The sequence below is a fragment of the Asterias rubens genome, chromosome 7, assembly GCF_902459465.1.
Source record: "Asterias rubens chromosome 7, eAstRub1.3, whole genome shotgun sequence".
Taxonomy (NCBI): Eukaryota; Metazoa; Echinodermata; class Asteroidea; order Forcipulatida; family Asteriidae; genus Asterias; species Asterias rubens.
The window spans coordinates 275,403-297,774 of NC_047068.1; the positions used below are offsets into that span (position 1 = coordinate 275,403).

Sequence of the window (22,372 nt, forward strand, 5' to 3'; positions counted from 1 at the left end):
GGCGCTGTAATATTTTTACCGTAAACTTCGTCCGCTCAACCTAAAACTGCAAACTTTACGAAAGTTACGGCAAAGTCAACTCAGCGATGGAGGCATTAAGGAAAATTGGCCAGACGGGTGGTGAGTAAACTAATACTATTAGTTGATGGCTTGTATGTTTTAAGGTTATCGAACTCGAAATTCGTTCAGAACTCGGGCTGTTTGGATAACAAGCAAGGAGAATAGTTGGGAGAATAGAAGTTGGGAGAATAGAAATTAGTAGAATTGTCCAATATCCGGACAATAGAAAATAGCTGTCGTACGTGGTTAGCGCACGTATTACGTAAGGTTATGATTATGATGATTATGAATGGGTATGATAAGATGACTACACCAACAATACCATGGAGGAATAATTACTATAGCCATGATGGAGCTGAGATAGCCTGTAGAATAAATAGGGCCAATCCACTTCGTATGCTTGCCCTTGGCCTTGTCAAGCCTTGTTATAATGTTAAATAATAGCCCTAAAATTAAATTATTGTGTGGTAGGCCTAAAGCAATTATTGGGAAAAGTTTCCGTATGGCGCCACCACTTTTTCATTCGATATGAAATAATATAGTATCTAATTTACCTCAATGGGATATCCCTTTTTCTAAAAATGAGTGAAAAGTGGTGGCGCCATACGGAAAGTTATCCAATTATTGGTTTCTCCGATTGTGAACTTGAAAATCATTAAAACAAAATAATGAACAATTTGGAGGAGAACAAATATTATTACTATAAATTGTCGGAATATTAATTTTTGTAAATGACCATTGATGCCAGATCTTCTTTCTTACTTAGTTTTTGTTAGACGTATCACCTAGTTATTAAAGTTCAAGCAAGTCGTGGGTTACATAATAACAAAGTTTGAAGGCAATTTTGAAGCTATTTTGTTGGTACACTTGTGGCTCATCATCATATCGCATCACAATTTTCTGCTGGGGTAGTAGTGTAGTATCCTGGTGTCTTATGCATGGGTTTTCAATTTATCATAATCAAAAGCTACAAAAAAAAGATATATTTTTTTCATCAGTGAGATGATTAAAAAAAAAAAAAGTATTATTGTGAACAATTTTCCCGCTAACCTTTCTTTTAACAAGACATGAACTTGCACTTCATCAAGTCCGAGACAATTTGATCTTACATTGTGAGAGATCGTTGCCATTTACACAGTGGTAATGCATGCATGACGTTGACGCATTGTCATATGTTTCCGGTACTTTCATTGGTTGACATTTTAAGGGGCATTTAGAACTCTTGTAATAGTATGGCATGAAAAATGAATACATTTTTTTGTTCATTAATTTTATAAAAATTAAATTTTTGTATAAAGACAATAGGCATATGGCTGCTTGATTAGAATCCTGAGATATCACAGGGCATGACAGTACAACCCCCCCCCTCCCCACAACACTAGGATAACATAAAGAGATGGTTTTAAAAGTCTTCACACTTATTTCACCTGTACTTTAATTCGCCTATGTGCTAATGTACAACTTTGAACACGATTACACGTTTGTTTTTCTCTAACAAGGCTGTCTGGTGTCCAGAGCCCTCAGTGCATCTCTACACAGGAGACAGACTGGTGCTGTACCCCTCTTATTGTTACAACAGAAACGCTACTATGCAGACCCAGGGAGCTACGTTCAGGTTGTGAGAGACACTGTTTATGAAGGTACTAAAATATTGATAAAGTACTGTCAAACAAAAGAAGGATTATTATTTATTATTCATGGTTTATTTATTAAAACACTGCAATACAGCGGCTAAAAAGCCGAAATGCACAGTTTACAAAAAAGTCATTGAAAAACATTACTATTATATAGAAGAAAAAAAATATTAATGTATAAACTTAAAAAGAGCACAAAAAAAATTTGATAAGATTAGAAATCCAACCATCGCTCACTTAGAAAAACCAATATAATTGTCATTAAAGTTACAGCAATGATTAACAAATGCTTTCAGAAATGTTATGAGAACAGAACATAAACAAAGGTTTATACACACCCACGTGGTGCGCTCTCCACCCATAGGAGTAGCGAAACTGTCCGAGGTATTTATGAATTCAATATTAAATCGTTAATTGTCTAATTGTCTTTATGTGCACAGATATCGCAGTTGTAAAAATGAATCGTAAACCTGTGAATGGTTTAAACAAAGACTTCCTGACTGAGTTGAACATCACTCTAGAGAAATTGGAGAACAATGCCAGCTACCGAGGGGTCATTCTTACATCTGTGAGTTTAAATTAAACAGCTTTTCACATTTTTAAGAATCAACAATTTGTTTTCATACCTGCCCCACGGTTAGGGAAGGCATCAAAGGGTATACTAAAGACAGCAAAAAAAAGTAAGCAGCTGTTGTAAAAGCACCTATAATTTTAAAATTGTTGCTTGTATTCTAAAAATGAAATTACCAGGAGCCGGACAACTTAATTATGGTAATTTTAACACCTGGTTTGTAACAATCGGTTGAGTATTGTTGTCGCGGTATGTGCTTACATGTGAAAAGTGCCCATTTCCATTGTTGCAGTAATTCCTATTGACAAGAGCAGCTTTTCAAACGTCCCGCTATTAGGAGAGATCATTGACGTCAATATTAGTTACTGCAACAATGGAAATGGGCACTTTTCACCTGTTAGCACATACTGCGACAACAATACTCAATTTGAATGAAATTGTCTGTCTCCTGGTATTTTTGTTTTTAGAATACGAGTAACAATTTTAAAACAGCTGCATTACTTTTTTTGCTGTCTTTATTTCTGGGTCTGTTGTCCTTCCGTGTGTACGTGTATGTGTGCAATTATTGAGCATAACTAAAGAAGGACTTGGCATATCAACTCCATACTTGGTGTTGGGGTTCCCCCAGACGCCTGTCACTTTTTGGAGCCCTTGGCAAAATTTCAAGATCATTATGGCTGAAAGAAAATGAATGTTGACTGGGTGATAACTAAGCCTGGGTGACTAGTGCGACTGTTGAGTTCTTTGCTTAGTGTGAAAGTCGCAACTATTTGAGGCACGACTAGTCGAGTAGTCAATTTCACAATCGCCCAGGTGATACATGTAGCTCAATTATTTTACACTTGGGTTTAAAATTGCTTCCAGAATTTGCCTATCACTCGAATATCTAGGTGGTCTTATGACATAAACCATTTATTCTGATTTTTAGGCCAATCCTGGTGTTTTCTCTGCCGGCTTGGACATCACCGAGATGTATCAGAAGTCACCAGAGTACACCAGTGCCTTCTGGAGGTCTCTACAAGACTTCTGGATGAGGCTCTATTCAACAAACTTAGCGACCGTTGCAGCAATCAATGTAAGAGTCTTTTATAGTTTTGGGCATTTCCATGACCTTGAGCACATAATAAAACTCACATTGTCAAAGTTGTCCATTTAATGGCAGTGGACACTATTGGTAATTACTCAAAATAATTATCATCATAAAACCTCATTTGGTAACGACTAATGGGGAGAGGTTGATAGTATGAAACATTGTGAGAAACGGCTCCCTCCGAAGTGCAAAGTTTTCAAGAAAGAAGTAATTTTCCACGAATTTGATTTTGAGACCTCAAGTTTAGAATTTGAGGTCTCGAAATCAAGCATCCGGAAGCACACAACTTCGTGTGACAAGGGTGTTTTTTCTTCCATAGTTGTCTCGCAACTCCGACGACCAATCAAGCTCAAATTTTCACAAGTTTGTTATTTTATGCATATGTTGAGTATACACTAAGTGAGAAGACTGGTCTTTGACAATTACCAATAGTGTCCAGTGTCTTTAAACATGCAGTAAGTCTAATAGTTAGTCTACAATTCCTGTTTTTAGCTGAACTTTTATAATTCTTAATTGTTTGCAATATAGGTGCAACTGAGCTCTTTTCATTACACCAACTTTCCTGGATGAGCTGTCTTCAATTTTAAATTGATTATATCAGTATTTTAATATTGTGCTGTTTGGTGCTGTATATAAATGTTCCTATATTATGTACTTTGTGGAAATTTTTTTTTTCCTACTCTTTTTGATTTTTGGGGGGTAAAGTTTGAACGCGGTTATTTCAGCTACTCTTTTGTAGTTGCTTACCTTGTGTTTTTAGTATGAACAAAACAGAATAAAGTATGAACAGTTCTAAAACAAAACTGAAGATCTATTTCATTTTATTTCCCAGACATTTTTACTGAAAACATTGGAGTGTAAAAATCAACAAAATTGGCCATATCTGGGCACAATGGTCATTATCAAAGACAAATGAAAGATCTTAAAGGGTTATCTTTAATAAAAATCGTTAACATTATCTGTGTTTGTTATTTACAAATCTTGTAATTTGTCTAGGAGTCGTTCTTGTCAACTTGGGGGGAAAAAAATATTTGTTGGGAGCACCTTTTACTCATCTGGATTTTTATCAACTGTTTTTTTTCTTCCCCAGGGCCATTCTCCTGCCGGTGGTTGTCTGATGGCCTTAAGCTGTGACTACAGGGTCATGGCTCAGGGTAAATTCACCATTGGACTCAATGAAGTACAACTGGTGAGCATTTCTGCTTAGCAAGTTTTCTCTAAGCAGCTCTATGGTATCAGGAATCTATTGTTAGGCCACAAACTATTATTTGAATATGTTGTTTAATTGTCACATAATTAAGATTTTTCGAAGCCTAGCCGGTACAGCACTACCTCCCCAATTTTATGTAGCAAGTGTCACGACCGGGATCCGAACCCACACACTGCTGATCAAACACCAGTGCTTGAATCCGGTGCTCTTAACCGCTCGGCCATGACACTGCCACACTGGTAATGAAATGGGGAACTTTTGGCAACGGACTAAAGCCTGGTTCGTACTTCCTGTGTATGCTTCGTGCGATGCGAATTTCATTGCGTCACAGAAGGAAATGGAGCGCGTACAGATTGTTGCGTCCCCAAAATTCGCATCACATACGAATTCGCAGGAAGTATGAACCGGGCTTTACCAGTTAACTCTACCGGTCTTGCTAATGTGTGCATGCTCAGAACTACCACTCAAACCGATGAAAACCAAACTGAGGCAGTTCATTGCTCTGCTTACCGTACACACAAGGAATCGGCGCTTACAGAAGCAGGGAATTCTTTGCTTCTGTGTAGCATGTTTCACAGGTTAGTGGTGAATTTTGGCTTGTGGGTGCTCCTACTCCACGTTATTAGGCATTCGTCGCTCACACAGCTAGCGCAGACATTTGGTGCTGGCACTTAAGCAAGCTGAGAATGGCGATCGTAAGCGCAGAATTTGGCGATAAGCAGAGCCTCGAAGTTTGTTCCTTTCCAGTAGAGTGAAAATCATTCAGGAATGCTTTTTCACATGGTGTGCAGGACTAGTATACACATGTTGACTGGCAATTAGGTAACTAGTGTACGTCTATTCCCCCGAGGGACTTTGAATGACCAGAGGGAAGTAGGTCCCTCTTCTGGTCACTCACAGGCCTGAGGGGGAATAGACGTACACTAGTTACCAAATTATGCCAGTCAATATGTGCTTTATAACACAGCTCGGTCGTAAATGTGAAATGAAAACAGAAAACTGGAAAAGAAAGGAAGTTTTGTAGTTGCTGTTCATGGTTTAAGTCAAGAGAGGGCGCTATAACCAGGCACAATTTTTAAAGAGTAGTGCCCGTGCGGGAACTAGTTCCCGCAAAACACGCGCACGCAATCACTAGACTATATTAGTTCATTCCATGTCACCGTGTTTCAGCCAACCAGAATACAGAATAAGCAGGAGGTGTGTTATAAACTCATGCTAAACTTTGTCTTTATCCAGGGTATTGTGGCTCCATTCTGGTTTCAAGAACTAATGATCAGAACATGTGGAGAGAGGGAAACAGAGAAGGCTTTGCAACTTGGTAAGTACAAAAGGGTGGTTTTCTCACACTCCACGTATCTGTATCCCGCCTCCTGATCTATGGAGACATACCTTTCTCTAACATTGCACCACGTCTATGGAATTCATTGTCGCTTGACCTCAGAACAAATCCTTCAATCTTCATAGGACAGCTCAAACTCATCTCTGCAAATGAGCATTTTATATCCTGGACTTTTCACTTTGACTTAGCCAACTGGCGCCCTTGAATACAATACAATACAATACAACTAAATCTCTTTATAAAGCGCCTTATCATCAAGATCGTAGCGCTGGAAAGAGCAAGACCAATGGAACTACAAAATACAACAAATTACATCTGATACAAATGAGTTTTGAGAGATTTTTTGAACAATGGCAAAGAGTTACAATTTCTGATGCAGACTGGGAGGTTGTTCTGAATAGCAGATACTGTGCGCTTTATAAGTGTTGTTTGTTGTTGTTATTATTATTATTTAGTTCTATATACTGTCACCTGACCATATCCTTTCACTAGCTTTCATTGAGTTGTTATCTGCTGCCCCCTAGTGTCGCATTATGTCATAGTCTAGTCTACTTCCATGGTCTAATCTTTTTCATCACTCTGTAGGTACGTTGTACAGTCCAGAGGAGGCTTTGAAGGTCGGCGTGGTAGCTCGTTTCTATCTGCTGCCCCCTAGTGTCACAAAATGTCATAGTCTACTTCCAGGGTCTAAAAACTTCTTTTGTCACTCTTTAGGTACGTTGTACAGTCCAGAGGAGGCATTGAAGGTCGGCGTGGTGGATGAAATCGTCCCGTTGGAGGATGTAACATCTGTGGCTCGGGAACGTCTTATCAAGTGGCTTCAGATACCAGGTAGGTGCTGTAAAGGCCGGGTTAAAGTCCGTTGCGCGATGGCCGCGCGATAGAAATCTTGACGCAGCGATCATACAAAACACGGGTTATATGCCTCAGCGATGTCTTTGAACTGTGTTTTTTAGGATCGCGGGTCATGATTTCCATCGTGCGACCATCGCGCGACCGACTAATAAACCGACCTTTAATCTCTCCTGAGCTCAATTTGATTGAGCACTGCGGCTATTCCCAGGTGAGCCCCTGGAATGTCGTTAAAGCTATTCGAACAAACTGGGGGCAGGACCAGGGTTGACCCGGAAGAGCTAATCAAACGCTCCCAATATTATACTCTGTGCCTTTTATTTAATGGGCATAAAGGGCTGAATATCTTGTAGAAAAAGTAGATTGTTCACCTTTTGCAGTCCTTGACTTGCAGAGGTGTCCTTGTTCTTAAATTGTGTTCTTCATTTCTGGTAACCTCTTCCATTTTCTAAAATGTTTTTAAATTTTTCTACCAGGTACGTTTTTACTTGCTTTATTTTGAGCAAGATATTTTGCAATGCTGTATCACTTAATTATCCTTTGCATATCTTGAATTAGCTTGTCACAACAATAACGGTCTTAATCAATTTGGCTGATACACACGTCATCCAATGTGGAGTGGTTAGTAAGAATGATTTGATTGTTTTACGTGTCATATTTTGCTTGAATGCTTTTAACTTTTCTTTCTTGTTCTCTGTGTTCATTGTATTTTCTTGTGTGGAATCAGGTACCTATAGGCTACTGTACTATTTGACTGCATTAATCATTTTGCTTTCTATGTTCGTTTTTGGGTTGTTTGCTAATTTAATCCCCAGCCGTGACACTTGTGTCCTTAAGCAAGACACTTACCCATTGCTTCGTCATTCGGATGGGACGTATAGCCGTTGGTCCCATGTGTTGTGTAAACGCATGTAAAAGAACCCAGTGCACTTTTCAAAAAAAAAGAAGGGGTTTGCCCCTGGCATTCCTAGCTGGATTGGCAGTGTATTGTGCCACAGCACCTTGTAAACCATTACATGGTGCTAAGAATTAGGTCTTATATCTCAAACTTCGTCCACCTCCTTGCATTAATAATACCTGGCGCTTTGTATCCTTTTGCAAAAGGCGCGTTATAAATACGGTTATTATTATTAGTATTATTACTAATTAGGCCTAGTGTTCTAAAACATACTACTTGTGTTAGTTTTTTGTTTATTTTAAGTTATAAGTGAAAGAATTTTAGAAGGACAACATTTCTTTGTTTCTTCAAATTTTCTTGTATAATTATTTCTTCTTCTATATTTCTAGATATGATTATAAGGCTTTTTTGCTTGCTCGATATTGAGCAAGACATTTTACAATGCTTTATCCCTTAATTATCCCATAATGCTTTATTCCTTAATTATCACTTGCATATGAAGGAGTGGAGTGGGTTATTAAGAATGATTTTATTGTTTTACTTGTAATGCTTGAATGCTTTACCCTTTTTTGCTTTTGCTCTGAAAAGATAATATTTTGTTGTGTATCTAAATTAAGGCTCTAGGCTAATATATAATTTGACTGCATTAATCATTTTACTTTTGATGAACCTGTTCCAATTGTTTGCTCATTAGGCCTAGTGTTAGCTATTAAACATTACTACTTGTTTTTTTTTTCTTTTGTGACGTTTTCTGATTTAAGGTTATAAATGAAAGTATTTTAGAACTGTTAAAAGTTAGTTTATTTCTTCACAATTTCTTATACAGTTTCTTTCACATCTCTTGTGTTGTTTAGGTTAAACTAAAGATTTTTACTTTATTTCTTCAACATTGTTTTTATAATTTCACTCACATCTCTATTTGTGATTTTCAAGTTTTTTGTTTCGATATTATTACGTTTAGATCATGCGAGGGTCCTCTCTAAACAGATGGGCAGACACCAACTACGTGAGAAGCTCCATTCCAAACAGGAGGAGGATATCGCTTTCTTTACAAACTTCATCACAAAAGATGCGATTCAGAAGTCCATCGGAAGGTACCTGGAGGGCCTGAAGAACAGAAAGAAGTAAGCTACATGGATAGTGGGGACGTTGGCATTTTGGGACTTTTTCTGGAACATTTAAGTCAAAGCAAGACTTAAAGGCAGTGGACACTATTGGTAATTATTCATAATAAATTTTCGCAAAAAAAACTCAATTGGTAATGAGTAATGGGGAGAGGTTGATAGTATATAACATTGTGAGAAACGGCTCCCTCTGAAGTTACGTAGTTTTCGAGGAGAAGTAATTTTCCACGAATTTGATTTTGAGACCTCAGATTTAGATTTTGAGGTCTCGAAATCAACCATCTGAAAGCACACAACTTTGTGTGACAAGGGTGTTCTTTCTTTCATTATTATCTCGCAACTTCAACGACCAATTGAGCTCAAATTTTCACAGGTTTGTTATTTTGTGCATATGTTGAGATGCAACAAGTGAAAAGACTGGTCTTTGACAATTACCAATAGTGCCCAGTGTCTTTAAGCTCCTTGAGCAGTTTTGAAGTTGAGGTGTATGGAAATTAAGTGCATGATGGATCTTTCGCTTAGCAGGGTGACAAATAAACAAGACAGTTTTTGTTGAGAAGAGACAAAACGTTTGACACAAGGCTGTTTGTGTGTATTTGTACTTCTACTAAGATTTTGGATCAGGGCCAGGACCTGGCTGGGTGTAGTTCAAAGATTAAAAGCACCGAAGGCGCAAGATGGGCTTGTGTGCCTGTTCAGCAAGCAGATGTTTTGCTGCTCCTTGATATATCTACATGTATGCATCAATAGAGTTGCTTACTGAAATGGCCCTCGGTGCCCATTTCACAATCAGCCCAAAACCATCTTGAGCCTGCAGTCTAGTGATCATCATTTTTGTGTACTAGACGTCCAGACGTCAAACGTCAAGTGACTTGTGTTGGGTATGCCTTGAAATGTGTAGAAAAACCCCTGTGGTTGGATTTAATCAACAAAAATTATTCAAACAAAATGGATAAATCTATCAATTTACTGTCAATCTATCAATTTACTGTAAATATTAAATTACATATTAGCTGTGTTATTTTCACTTAAAAGAAAACACATTCATTGTAACAGGAGTCTCTGATTGAACCTAATAAAACCAAATGTTTTATTTCCTATTTATTTATTACTGTGAGATGCCTGTTGAATTTAAGGACTGATAATTGTAAGGATGATCATCTGATAGCTAATAATAATAAGGCTTGTAATGCCTACATATCCACCCTGCTGGGTGTTCAAGGCACAGCAAAAACCAACAACAAACAAAACAAAGAAAAACGAAGAAAAACAGACACAACAAAATTAGTCCTTGAAAACCTGTGACATGAGATAAGTTTTGAGAAGATGTTTGAATGTTGTGGTACAAAGACAAGATCTAAGATTAAGTGGCAGAGCGTTCTAAATGCGTGACGCAGCTGAAGAAAAAAAACATGTCACCCCATGAGTGTCGAGACTTGGGTTCAATCAGGAGAAGCATGGAACTTGATCGAAGATTCCTTGATTGAGTGTAAACTTGAAGAAGTTCAGAAATATAGTGGGGAGCCTTGTCATTAAGTGCTTTGTGGACAATGAGCATCAACTTGAAGATGTTTCATTGAGAGATAGGGAGCCAGTGTAGTTGTTTCAGAATGGGGGTGATATAGAACAGGATTTCCTAGACGGTGTCGCAATGTGGGCAGCGGTATTTTGGAGGCGTTGTTGGGAAGACTGTAGAGAAGAGCATTGCCGCTGTCAAGGCGAGACGAGAATTAACAATGCATGAACGACCTTTTCAGTGGTCATAATGAGCAAACACACACAGAGCAATTGGCTGTATAACCCAGGCATGATATTTGTCCTTTTTCTTCTGATTCAGGTTTTTTTTTGCCCTTGGAAAATCAGACAAACTGTGATTAAAAAAACTAAAGCCTACACCATGTGTACACGTACATGTAGGTCAGCTCTTGTACTTGATAACAAATATTGTCTATTTTTTTTTCCAGGGAACAAATGTCATGCCTAATAATCATTTTAAAATAATAATAACTTAAGTTCTTACATTATAGTGTTTTATTTATCTTTGGTTGTCTCAAAGGGCTTATTATGTCTAGGGACATTTCAGGGACATAAAGTTATGAGACTTAGTGTTGTAACCAGTAGGGGATGGGGCCGCTTGCCCAGAGCGCTTGCCCTTCTCTTGAGTGCAGCAACAGACCACCCCCTCCCCCCCCCCCCAACAAATGTCTAGTTACACCACCGATATCATCTGCATTGTTAATAATTACTGTACAAACACCTGGTGCGGGTATCCAGTACAGATTATAATAATATGTACTTTATATACTTTATTTCCACCCAGTCAATACATAATAGAAGGTGATTAAGTGGTGGGTGTCTCCAGAAAGCAAAGCTTGTTGGAGTAGAGGCCCATATAATAATAATAAAAAATCTTATAAAGCGCTGGTATCTAGAAAACTATTCACTGCGCTAAAATATGACCACGGGGCGGTGAGTGGACTATAAGTCAGGTGAGTCGGTGCGCGCCCTGTCGGTGAGTTGGCCGCGGTGTGCGTGAAAAGGGAACGAGAAACGTCTTGCACCAAGACTAGGTCATGGGCAGCCTATAGCCCTACCTAGAAGTTGATGTGGGTCATACTATACAGAAGTAATCATTATTATACACGTCAATTGTATTTAAACAAATATATGTTTCTGTGTTCCGTACTCCAGACTTCCCCCACTCACTGAATGTAATACTATCACTGTCCTTGAACTTCTCTCTTGAAGGGGTGCAGCAAAGTTTTCCTCTGGTAAGGGGCCGGGGCACTATGATTATGAGGACATTTGTAATGAAATCGTGCAAAGTGCAACGCAGCAATGGCTGTGTGTGCCATGGGTAACTTTTATAGGTTTGTACTATGATATACTCCGACCATGAAAGAAATCAATTCTCAGATCTGAGATCTAAACTTGGACTAACGAGTTGAAAAGAGACTACACCCTTTCCAGTCACTTAACACAACAACCCCTGACTAGCGAAACACAATAGATCTATAGTCGTCATAACTTGCGGTTTCAGTTCAGTGCTTTTTGTAAGAGAAATACACCATTTTTACCAGTCAGTGTTATGCATGGGGAAACCAAACTAAACGGAGATCCTTCAATACAATTCGCTATACACACAGCTTCACTCTAGTTCATTTTCCTTGGGGTTTTCAATGTTATTTTGAGGCGCATACTGTGCGTGGGAAGAACCGAACTTTCGACAGAACAGGTGTAAGTAGGTCAACACTAGTAGTACCACACCCATGTGATTGAGAGTGTAATGTGATAAAAGCAGGGGGCGGGGCTTTACTTTCAAGTGGGAACTACTGTTCGAGATACACCCCCTGTTTGTAGAATATCGACTGGCTTAAGATTGACTTGCGGAATGTCAAAGACTGGTACGTACATTTCAAGTATACAACATTACATTATTTATGTAAACTATTAGGCCTATAAGTGTATTGTTATTTTTTAGTTATTTTTCATAATACCATTTTTAGGAGTGCATTATTCAACATCATAATTTAAGCCAAAGTTATTTGTCAGGTAAATACAGGTATTGTACTGTTGGGTGTATCTGAAACACACATGCATGCAAACAAACTGTGATAATATTTAGCCTACGTCATATAGGCCTACACGTACGGATTAAAAAGTTATTTGTACAATAAATTGTGGCCATTGTGTAGCACTATTACTTATAGCCAAGGCCTAAAAGTGCTTCATGTTCTATCACGTAATAACGACGAGTGGAAAGCTTAACTTGCTTTTAAAAAATTAATTGACGCTGGGTCGCAAAAGTACGTTGCAACGTGGAGTGTTGACAATAGACACTTCTATGTTCCCGACACCCATAGTGTATTTTACCTTAAACTCTAACCCCAAGCCCCAACTTTTGCGTGTAAATCAAGAGGGGTTCTCGGAACATGGGGTTTTCTGAACAAGGGTGTCTGGTAGAGCATTCATCGCAGACGGGTGGGTTATTGGGTTTATGTGTGAAGTGCGGGTCAAATATCCATGGAGCCTATCGAAGAAAGGTAACATTGGGAAGTCACAGGGGGGGGGGGGTAAACAAATTGTCCTACACTTATGGCCACTTAAAATAAGTTCCCGGTGCTTGCATGTTTTTTTTTAAACAAGCCATTGTCAGCGCTCCTGCCGAGTGTTATAGTTTAGAGTCTACGTCATTTGCTGGTTATTTTATCTGACGTAGATGTAAACAGAAACAAAATTGTATGTTATATGTAAATTGAAAAATACTTCTAAAAAAAATAATGTTTAGGCCAACTAGTTATGAAAGCTTACATTTTTACCCTGGCAATTTTAAATCTGGGATGCACACGGTCTTTAATCTATGGCGGGACTCATGTCCAATTAACCCCACTGCACGCATGCTCGGGAGCACTTTCAAATACATGCCTCATAAATCAAATCATAAAAATAGCACTTTTAGCTGGAATTACTTCCGGGTTTATCTAGCGTCGGCCTACTTTACTATCATGCGATTTATACTGTGTATGGTTTTGGGGTTGTATCGTTATTCCTTCGCCGAGTATGATTTTGTTCTGATAAGAACTTGTCCTTCAGGACTGGGCCCATTTCCGTAAAACTGTTACGCAGAAAACACTGCTTAGCAAATTTCTTAAGCAATTATTTAGTCGGGCTCCAGCCACAACAATGCGAACGTAGTGTAGCTTAATTTGGACTGGTAACCTGTTTCTGCTATATAAGCAACTCTATTCTGTGCTTAGCAAGTTTTTGTGCTACCGTATGAGCCCTGGTGGAACTTTTTCTTGTTAAATTGATAATGTTAACTATATTATGTTCTATATAACTCGGTCACTACGACCACACCAGTCACATTGAGCACATGAATTAATTCCGCATGCATTCCGTAGCCACATTCAGTAGTCGCATTTCTCTCATTGTGAATTGTTATCGTTAGCTCTTCATTTCTTGTGCTTTTTTTAGTTATTTATTTCCTGGTTGGTTGGTCGACAATTTAACTTCCTAGTTGAGTTCCTAGACTTCTACACGTAGTTTATTCAATTCAACTGGAATCAAAATAGCGTTATTTCCGTACTGTAGGCCTATATAGTAGACATGCAGACAGCAATGCGTGAATTAAAGGCAGTGGACACTTATTGGTAATTACTCAAAAAAAACTATTAGCATAAAACCTTACTTGGTAACGAGTAATGGGGAGCTGTTGAAAGTATACAACATTGGAAACGGCTCCCTCTGAAGTAACATAGTTTTCGAAAAAAAGTAATTTTCCACGAATTTGATTTGAAACCTCAGAATTCAATTTTGAGGTCTCTAAACCAGGCATCTGAAAGCACACAATTTCGTGTGAAAAGGGTGTTTTTTTCTTTCATTATTTTCTCGCAACTTCGACTACTAATTGAGTTAAAATTTTCACAGGTTTGTTATTGTATGCATGTTGAGATACACTAAGTGAGAAGACTGGTCTTTGACAATTACCAATAGTGTCCAGTGCCTTTAAACCACTGTATTTATAGACTGCTATTAGTATAACGCAAGACAAAAATGTTTATTTTCTCATTTCATTCATAGCCCGGTATTTTTATAACGATTTTTATTGATTGAATTCAGGCTTGACTGTTGACATGAATCCAGCACAGAAACTCGTGTCCGTTGAGAGGGACAAAGACATGAAAAGTGAGTAGAATAATGTAGAAATTGTGTTCTCTACTATTATGCACGAGGTGAAATTATTTCAATTTGCACAATCAGCAGGCCACACTGCGTTCGATAAGCTTCCCTGTGTCGACCCTGCGGTGCTCACTCGGGCGAGCTAATCGAACGATCACTCGCCCTCCCGTGGTGACGTCATGCACCTCGGATCTGCTCCAAGTGACCCACTCCACAAGCAGGGCACTTGGGGGCTGGCCCGGGTGAGCCCCTTGAATGACGTCAAAGCTATTCAAACGTACCGGGGGCAGACCGGGGTCGACCCAGGGAAGCTAATCGAACGCACCCACGGTCTATCAGTCACGAGGCCATCTTGTTTTCTTTCTTAAAAAGGTATATAATCATGTCCATTTTCGAAACCATTGATACAATTTAGTTATGTCGTCTTAAGGTTGTGGGTTCGAATCCCCAAGCTATTCGCTGATTTATTTAGAACGTTTTGAACAAGAATTGTCATCTAGTGACTATAAATCACAATTACTTTATTTGTGCAATTCATAATCATGGACGTCAATCAAATGTCTGTATGAGACAGATTGGTTGTTGCCAGTTTGGCATTTGTACGGGAGTTTGCTGAATTCCCTTGACAGGAAGATCATAAACAAGCAAACAAAAATGTGCGAAAACTCAACCACTTATTTTATAACTAGGCAAATGTTGTGCGGAGTGTCCAACAGCGGATAGCCGCCAATTACAGGAATCATTAAAAACTATGTATAAATATAAATATAAATATATATTTTTTTGCACAGGTCCCTCATACCTATTTTTAAAATCATCATACCTTTGATCTTGCTATTCTTATTAATTGACCATTGTTAGTTGCATCATGATGCAACTTGCTCTCTTATCCTACCCTTTCATGTATCCCTGCATTGTTGTCGAACAATACATTTACCACCTTTATAGTCCAGTAACCCTTCCTTTCATTCTAAACATCCTTTGTCCTCGCCACTTCACTCCTATTGGTTCATAGCCACCAATATTGTTTCTGAAATAGGAACTTTGATTGGCTGTTATTTTCCCGCTTCTTTCTGGATCCTTTCCTTAATCCCTTTCCCCCTCTCTTTTTCTATAAATGGATATGTATTTGTTTGTACTTGTTTTATGCCTCTGAAGAAGGTCCGGATTGGATCGAAAGCTAAGGCCATCTACCCTATTCATTATATTATTAAATATAAATATAACAATATATAACATTGAATGGTTGTAGCTGTTGCTGTCATAAGTCTCAACCGCTCACCAACAAATGCCCTGAACAGAAAAGTCCTACATGACTTGATCACAATCCTGGACGACTTGGAGCAAGACTACAGCTACAAGGGAGCCATTCTTACATCGGTAAGTTGCGATGAGTAATTTAAAGGGAAGGTACACGTTTGGTAGTTACTCAAAACAAATATTAACTTAAAAATTGACTTGGTAACGTGCATTGGAGAGCTGTTGATAGTATAAAACATTGTGGGAAATGACTCCCTCTGAAGTAACTTAGTTTTTGAGGAAGAGGTAATTTCTCACTAAAATAATAAAAGACTGACTAGCTAGAAGTCTTTTATTCTTATCTGAAAGCACACAAATTCGTCCAACAAGGGTGTTTTTCTTTCATCATTTCCTCGCAACTTCGATGACCAATAGGAGACTTTCCAACGCTAGGTGGCAGCAGACATACCGGGTAAATTTCCATTGTTTACGTAGTTCTGAACATGCGCATAACTCTGAGAACAATGGATTTACCCGGTAAGTCTGCTGCCCTCTATCGTCCCAGAAAGTCTCTCATTGAGCCCAAATTAAGGTTTAACGTGTGACACATTGTGCGAGAGTAATGGGTTTTATAAATGAGATGCAGAACAACTTAACGTTTCAATCCATAAGCTCGATTGTCTTCAGGGAAGCTTGTATATGACAGTTAAAAAGTGTCGCCCTGTGATTGAATGTGTTGCTGTTACGTTTTAACTTGTTCTTTTCTCTCTATAATGAGTGTGCGACTGTATACAAGATGGCAGAAACGCCCAGGAAATGTCCTGTTAATTTCACCATAATTTAAGTTTTCATGTGGTCACTTTTGCCATTAATATCAGCTTCTTCTCTTCCCCCCCCCCCCCCACCCCGAACCTCCTCCTGTAATTACTCAGTCGGTTCAGGGTGTGTTCTGTTACGGCCTAGATGTGGCCGAAATGTACCAGAAAAGTTTTGATAAATTCAGAGATTTTTGGAAGGCTCTACAAGACGCCTGGGTCCGGCTCTACACCTCCAGACTAGTCACCATAGCTGCAATTAATGTAAGTACCCCCCCCCCCCCAATCCCAAAGCACATTTCTGTATTTAAAAGCAGTGGACACTATTGGCAATTACTCAAAATATTTGTTAGCATAAAAACTTACTTGGTAACAAGCAATGGAGAGCTGTTGATAGTATAAAACATTGTGAGAAACGGCTCCCTCTGAAGTGCTTTAGTTTTCGAGACAGAAGTATGGTTCCACGAATTTGATTTCGAGACCTCAAGTTTAGAGTTTGAGGTCTCAAAATCAAGCATCTGAAAGCACACAACTTCGTGTGGCAAGGGTGTTTTTTCTTTCATTATTATCTCGCAACTTCGACGACCAATTGAGCTCAAATTTTCTCAGGTTTGTTATTTAATGGTCATGTTGAGATACACCAAGTGAGAAGACTGGTCTTTGACAATTACCAATAATGTGCAGTGTCTTTATGTTAAGATCATACTTTTATGGATCATTTTATCTCTCACAATGCACATTTGACCCCTAATACTTGGTCTATACCTGCAGGGGACTGCCGTGGCCGGTGGGTGTCTTCTGGCACTTAGTTGTGACTACAGAATCATGGTGAAGGGCCCGTATTCAATAGGATTGCCAGACACAGTCATTGTAAGTTACAGGAAAAACCTCAGGAAAATCCATGACATCTCCATCTTTCAGCATCAACTTAAGACACACCTGTTCACACTTGCTTTCCCCAACACTTGAGAATTTTCCCTCTTTCCATCTTGACCGGCGCCTTTGAATGGTTTTTCACCAGATATAGCGCGCCTTTATAAATGCTGTGTTATTTATTTATTTATTTATTTACAGAGTCCAGGATAAAGGTCCCAAATCATTGCGAACAAAATTACAGTCTAGTGTTTACCTGTATTGAGGAAGCTGAACTTTTACTCACATATTCCTTGTGTTTGCCCCACATAATGTATTTTGCAGCAAACACCCCTATATGAGCGAATTGGGTAAACCATTTCGTTCGCAAATAACCGTATACCTATAGTTTTAATAGCTGGTTATAAATAGGTTGTTAATGAACGGTTGTCGAGTAAAAGCACTTTAATGTTTTAATTTGTAACAAATTAAAAACGTGCGGTTCGTGTAATTTCGAACGATGGGCATGTGACCATTCAGCTCCATTATTTGCCAAATTCAATATATTTACAATGTACAACACCACCTTAATTTGGGAAACCTATATACTTCTTCCCTATTTACCTAAACGTCCAAAATGCATGCGTTAATGGACATTTATTCGTTCAATTTTTACAGAACGTCAATGTCTAAAATTAGTGTTGTTCATCGAGGCATCTCATACTGGAATAGTTTAAATGATTCTCTTAAAATAACCATTCTCTTTATCTGTCTTTGTAAAAAACTTAAGAGCTCAGTTCCTTGACTCATAATTATAAACTAAGGTGTAATTTGCAAGGGTTTTTTTCTCACACTTTTCTTGTCTGCTTCATTTCTCCTACGTAAAAGATGCTATGTCAGATTTGTTGAGACCTCAAGTTCTAAATCTGAGGTCTCGAAATCAAATTTGTGGAAAATTACTTCTTTCTCGAAAACTATGGCACTTCAGAGGGAGCCGTTTTTCACAATGTTTTATACCATCAACCTCTCCCCATTACTTGTCGCCAAGAAAGGTGTTATGCTAATAATTATTTTGAGTAATTACCAATAGTGTCCAATAGAAACATCCCTGTCACACGAAGTCTAATTCTGAGGTCTCAAAATCAAATTCTCGAAAACTACGTTACTTCAGAGGGAGCCGTTTCTCACAATGTGTTATACTATCAACAGCTCCCCATTGCTCATTACCGATGAATATTTTATGCTAATCATTATTTTGAGTAATTACCAATAGTGTCCACTGCCTTTAAAGTGCATCTCATACATGTTTTTAGACAATACAATTATTTGTTTCTTCTGTATTATTTCTTTACGCAGGGCCTGACTAACTCATCTTGGGTCTTTGAAATGTTCGCCAGAGTGCTTGGCAATAGACAAGCAGAGTTGAGTCTGCAGCTCGGTAAGGCCTATATTCTTAATTGGTGTACCGCAATGCATAAAATAACAAACCTGTAAATATTTGAGCTCAATTGGTCGTCGAAGTTACGAGATAATAATGGAAGAAGAAAAAACCTTTATCGCACGAACTTGTGTGCTTTCAGATGCTCGATTTTTAACGACTTGTCAACAAGACTATGCACCTGGTTGTTCGATGGTTCAATGGTCCGCTTCGGTGGTTTGGCTTACTTCGGGCTGTAGAGGCCACTTTGAAATGGACTAGAACATATAAAAAACATACTCTCTGGCGGCACAGCACATAAAGGTTTTACATATTCTGCATTAACATAGTTGTTCGCAATGAGGACCCCATTAGAACAAGTCAAAGTTATTGGCTTTTGAGGTTATCATTGGACAATTTTGTGCAGTATCTCTATCTTGTGTTCTGGTTGGTTTATCTTATTTGATTGTCTTTTATCCTGTTTTTGTGTATGTATTTTTGGCATGTTCTTGATATATATTTTTCCCCGAATAAATTCAACAAATCAACCAATCAATCATTAGAATAGATACAAAAATAAACTACCACAAAACCATTTATGTGTTATTAGTTGTTGGTGGTTTGTTTCGTGAAGTAGGCCTACCTTAAATGAAATGTTATCAACCTGGGAAATACAAGACGCGTGGTCAAAATATTGAGAGTTTAATTGTCCCTGTATTTTCTAAACAGGATTGGAATACACGATAAAGGAGGCTGTGGAAGTCGGGATAGTAGACAGAGAAGCACATCCTAAGAAACTGATGGACACGTGTAAGGAGGAGATGACAAGATGGCTGAAAATACCAGGTCAGCTGAGAGTTTTCCTTCTTTTATGTTATATTATTTGAACAATATTTTGATTACTACGATACTCTGGTCGATAATATTGTATGCCCTGGATATGTTTTTTTTTTTTTTTTTGTGTTTTTTTTTGTGTTTTTTTTTTGGGGGGGGGGGTAATTGGCCATTGGAAATTGCGGTTTTGGCCCGGGCTCTAACACCCTTGGCTCCGTCTGCCTGTTGAAACCCCGTCACAAATATCGGGTTTTCTGTAATTGAAGGAGGTTCAAGCCCATGCTCGAACCGTAGTTTCGAAAAGGGGATTGGTTGACCATTTCAGCTTCTACTGCTTGCTGAAAAAAACCCAGATGCACGCTCGTTTCCAAAACTGCAACACTGCTTGGGAACGTTCTGTCATATCTAGATTGTGGCTTAACTACCAGGGGGTCGAAGGGTGGAGCAGCGAAAGCCCCCAAATAATATTGTCTTTGCCCCTCCCCCCCCCCCTCCAATGAAAATAATATTAACGCCACTGTATATAGTGATTCATGTTTTGCTAAGATCGTTCTCTGTTTATTTCTCTGCTTTGACCCTTAGACTTCTCTCGGGTCCGAACTAAGAGGATGATCCGAGAACCCGTTGCCCTACAACTGACGGGCAACCCCGAAGGCGACACCCAAAATATGTACAGCTATATCAGCCAAGAGGTTGTCCAAGAAACGCTGGGTAAAGTACTCAAGAAAATAAGCAACCCATCAAAATAAGAATAATTAATCCACAAAGCAATGCATTCATTTTTTTAGGTGGTATAGTTTTAAGGGCGAGAGGGCAATCATGGGTTTGTTTAGGGGTGAATATGAACCGGACTCTATGCAATCAGTAACTGGTTACTTATTCATGTGCAAAAAAATGAACCGGTAGCTGACTTTTTCAAGTTGAAATAAGTGTATGACAATCTGGATAAGGAGTAGAGAACAATGTGTACTGTCATTACGGTAACAGAATGACAATCATTGGTTCACCCTGATCATGAGACCCCTTTCATGACGTCAACATCCCAAACAGCGCCCCCACTGAGGTCAATGAAGTTTTGGCCGAGCATTGTGGTGTGTAGGCTGTACATGAGGTGTCCATTGTTTTACCTCGGCGATGGCGGTCTATGCAAGGGGTCATTATTTTTGTTGCAAAATGGGACACCTTTTGGACGTTAGGTGGCAGCAGACTAACCGGGTGAAACCATTGTTCTCAGTAATGTGCGCATGCTCAGAACTACGTAAACATGGAAATTTACTTGATAAGTCTGCTGCCACCTAGCGTCTCGTTTTGGAAGGGTCTAATGTTTTTTTCCTGGCAAAGCTTTAAAAGGAAGGCTAGACCTACATCTAGTCTTGAAACAAAGTTATTGTTGTCTGAAACGTCGAGCAGAAACCGACTCTTCCCAGAGCCACTACCACTTACAACAGAAGTGTCACCACAAACATTACTTATACTAATAATAATAAAATAATAATAATAATACAAGTCTTAGAAACCGCTTATTTCGAAGTGTTTTACTTCTTTTCAGTGTACAAAGTGAGGTTTAATATATATGCATGTGTATATATAGACAAAAAAAACTTCTAGGAAACTACATTAAGACAAGTTCAGTCTTTTCAAAAAAGACGTACTTCTTCTGGGCTAACGTGAAAAAAAGTCGAAGCTAAACAACGGCTTTAAATTATCCTTTGGTCCATAAAAAATAAATTCAATGTATTTTCAAACATCTTTGAGAAACCTTTTGCCTATTGAAATGTTTTCTATGAAAACAGATAAACACTAATAACATTACAGTTAAGAACAACGGGTTTACGTAAATTATTAACTGTTATTATTCTAATGAATCAAGTTATTATATCAACAGGCATGCAATGTCAAGTTTAATTTACGATAAAGTTCCATTAAATATTCTGAGTTTGGCCACAAAAAACTTGGAAAGCACAACCTTTTCAGTGAGTGTGTTTACGTTGAATTAATTATAAGTCATAAAACTTTAGTCACTGGTTTTTGCATAATCCCATTTAGTCCACTTTTTGAAAAAGCAATTAATATACATGGCGTTAACAGGTGTGAGTTGTCAGACGAAAAGGATGTGTCTTTTTAATGCTTCTTACTTTAACGGTGCATTCCCGTATTGAGAAAAATGACATGTGGTCTACACCGTGCATGAAAGGAAACAAGTCATTATGCAAATTTATGCTAAGTTAATTACATGCTAATTGGTTGGCCTGCCCGCTTGTGAAGCGTGACGAAATTGCACTGTTTGCCTAGCCCATTTCGCACTAACCGGGTCTATCTGAATATTATAGCAGTCCATATGAGTACACGCAGCGTTTTTTAACCTTACAATAATTTTGTGTGCATTTTTTTACTCCCAAAAATGGCAAGCATGGCGGACAGTAGCAATTGGCGTTGGTTATGGGTCTAGTATAATTATTGACATGTTCTATTTGCAAACTGACTATGAATCAAATGTTGAGACAATTAACAACACTGACAATCACAGTAAAATGATGGAGGACTGAACAAATCTACCAAAATATGGTTGTTATTTTATGGGTATGTTGTCATGAGGGTAATCAAGACTATAATACCGTTTTCAATAAAGCCAATTTCTTTGGAAATAAATTGTGTGTAAAAGTAAACTATCTACAATAATTACTACTCGATGACATAAATTTAAATATTGAAAGATTTTTTTTTTTTTACTCCTTTGGCGCTTGCTTTGCTTTGT

General features: G+C 38.4%; 2 protein-coding genes across 5 annotated transcripts; both read left to right on the forward strand.

The window, feature by feature from the left end:
- Positions 1–28: 28 nt before the first annotated feature.
- Positions 29–8,920, forward strand: LOC117292567 (enoyl-CoA delta isomerase 1, mitochondrial-like). Of its 2 annotated transcripts, XM_033774670.1 has the most exons (8): positions 29–120; positions 1,560–1,700; positions 2,135–2,262; positions 3,194–3,340; positions 4,446–4,544; positions 5,802–5,883; positions 6,619–6,735; positions 8,616–8,920. In XM_033774670.1, exons 1-8 carry the CDS (start codon positions 87–89, stop codon positions 8,780–8,782), a joined length of 915 nt encoding a protein of 304 aa, XP_033630561.1. In that variant the 5' UTR covers positions 29–86; the 3' UTR covers positions 8,783–8,920. The 2 variants fall into 2 exon arrangements, with proteins under 2 accessions (XP_033630561.1, XP_033630563.1); XM_033774672.1 differs by lacking the exon at positions 6,619–6,735.
- Positions 8,921–11,738: 2,818 nt separating this feature from the next.
- LOC117292504 (enoyl-CoA delta isomerase 1, mitochondrial-like) lies at positions 11,739–22,149 on the forward strand. 3 transcript variants are annotated; one of them, XM_033774569.1, is made up of 8 exons: positions 11,746–12,182; positions 14,401–14,466; positions 15,713–15,840; positions 16,632–16,778; positions 17,286–17,384; positions 18,723–18,804; positions 19,513–19,629; positions 20,200–22,149. In XM_033774569.1, the coding sequence occupies exons 1-8, from the start codon at positions 12,170–12,172 to the stop codon at positions 20,364–20,366; spliced, it is 819 nt and encodes a 272-aa protein (XP_033630460.1). In that variant the 5' UTR covers positions 11,746–12,169; the 3' UTR covers positions 20,367–22,149. The 3 variants fall into 3 exon arrangements, with proteins under 3 accessions (XP_033630463.1, XP_033630460.1, XP_033630462.1); XM_033774571.1 differs by lacking the exon at positions 11,746–12,182 and adding an exon at positions 13,903–13,931; XM_033774572.1 differs by lacking the exon at positions 17,286–17,384 and having other exon boundaries at positions 11,739–12,182.
- Positions 22,150–22,372: the final 223 nt, after the last annotated feature.

Coding starts and splice junctions, on each gene's coding strand:
- LOC117292567 (XM_033774670.1), top strand. CDS start 87: ATGGAGGCATTAAGGAAAATTGGCCAGACGGGTG. Junction 121..1,559: donor GAAAATTGGCCAGACGGGTG/GTGAGTAAACTA, acceptor TTCTCTAACAAG/GCTGTCTGGTGTCCAGAGCC. Junction 2,263..3,193: donor GAGGGGTCATTCTTACATCT/GTGAGTTTAAAT, acceptor TCTGATTTTTAG/GCCAATCCTGGTGTTTTCTC.
- LOC117292504 (XM_033774569.1), top strand. Junction 17,385..18,722: donor GATTGCCAGACACAGTCATT/GTAAGTTACAGG, acceptor TTCTTTACGCAG/GGCCTGACTAACTCATCTTG. Junction 19,630..20,199: donor AAGATGGCTGAAAATACCAG/GTCAGCTGAGAG, acceptor TTTGACCCTTAG/ACTTCTCTCGGGTCCGAACT.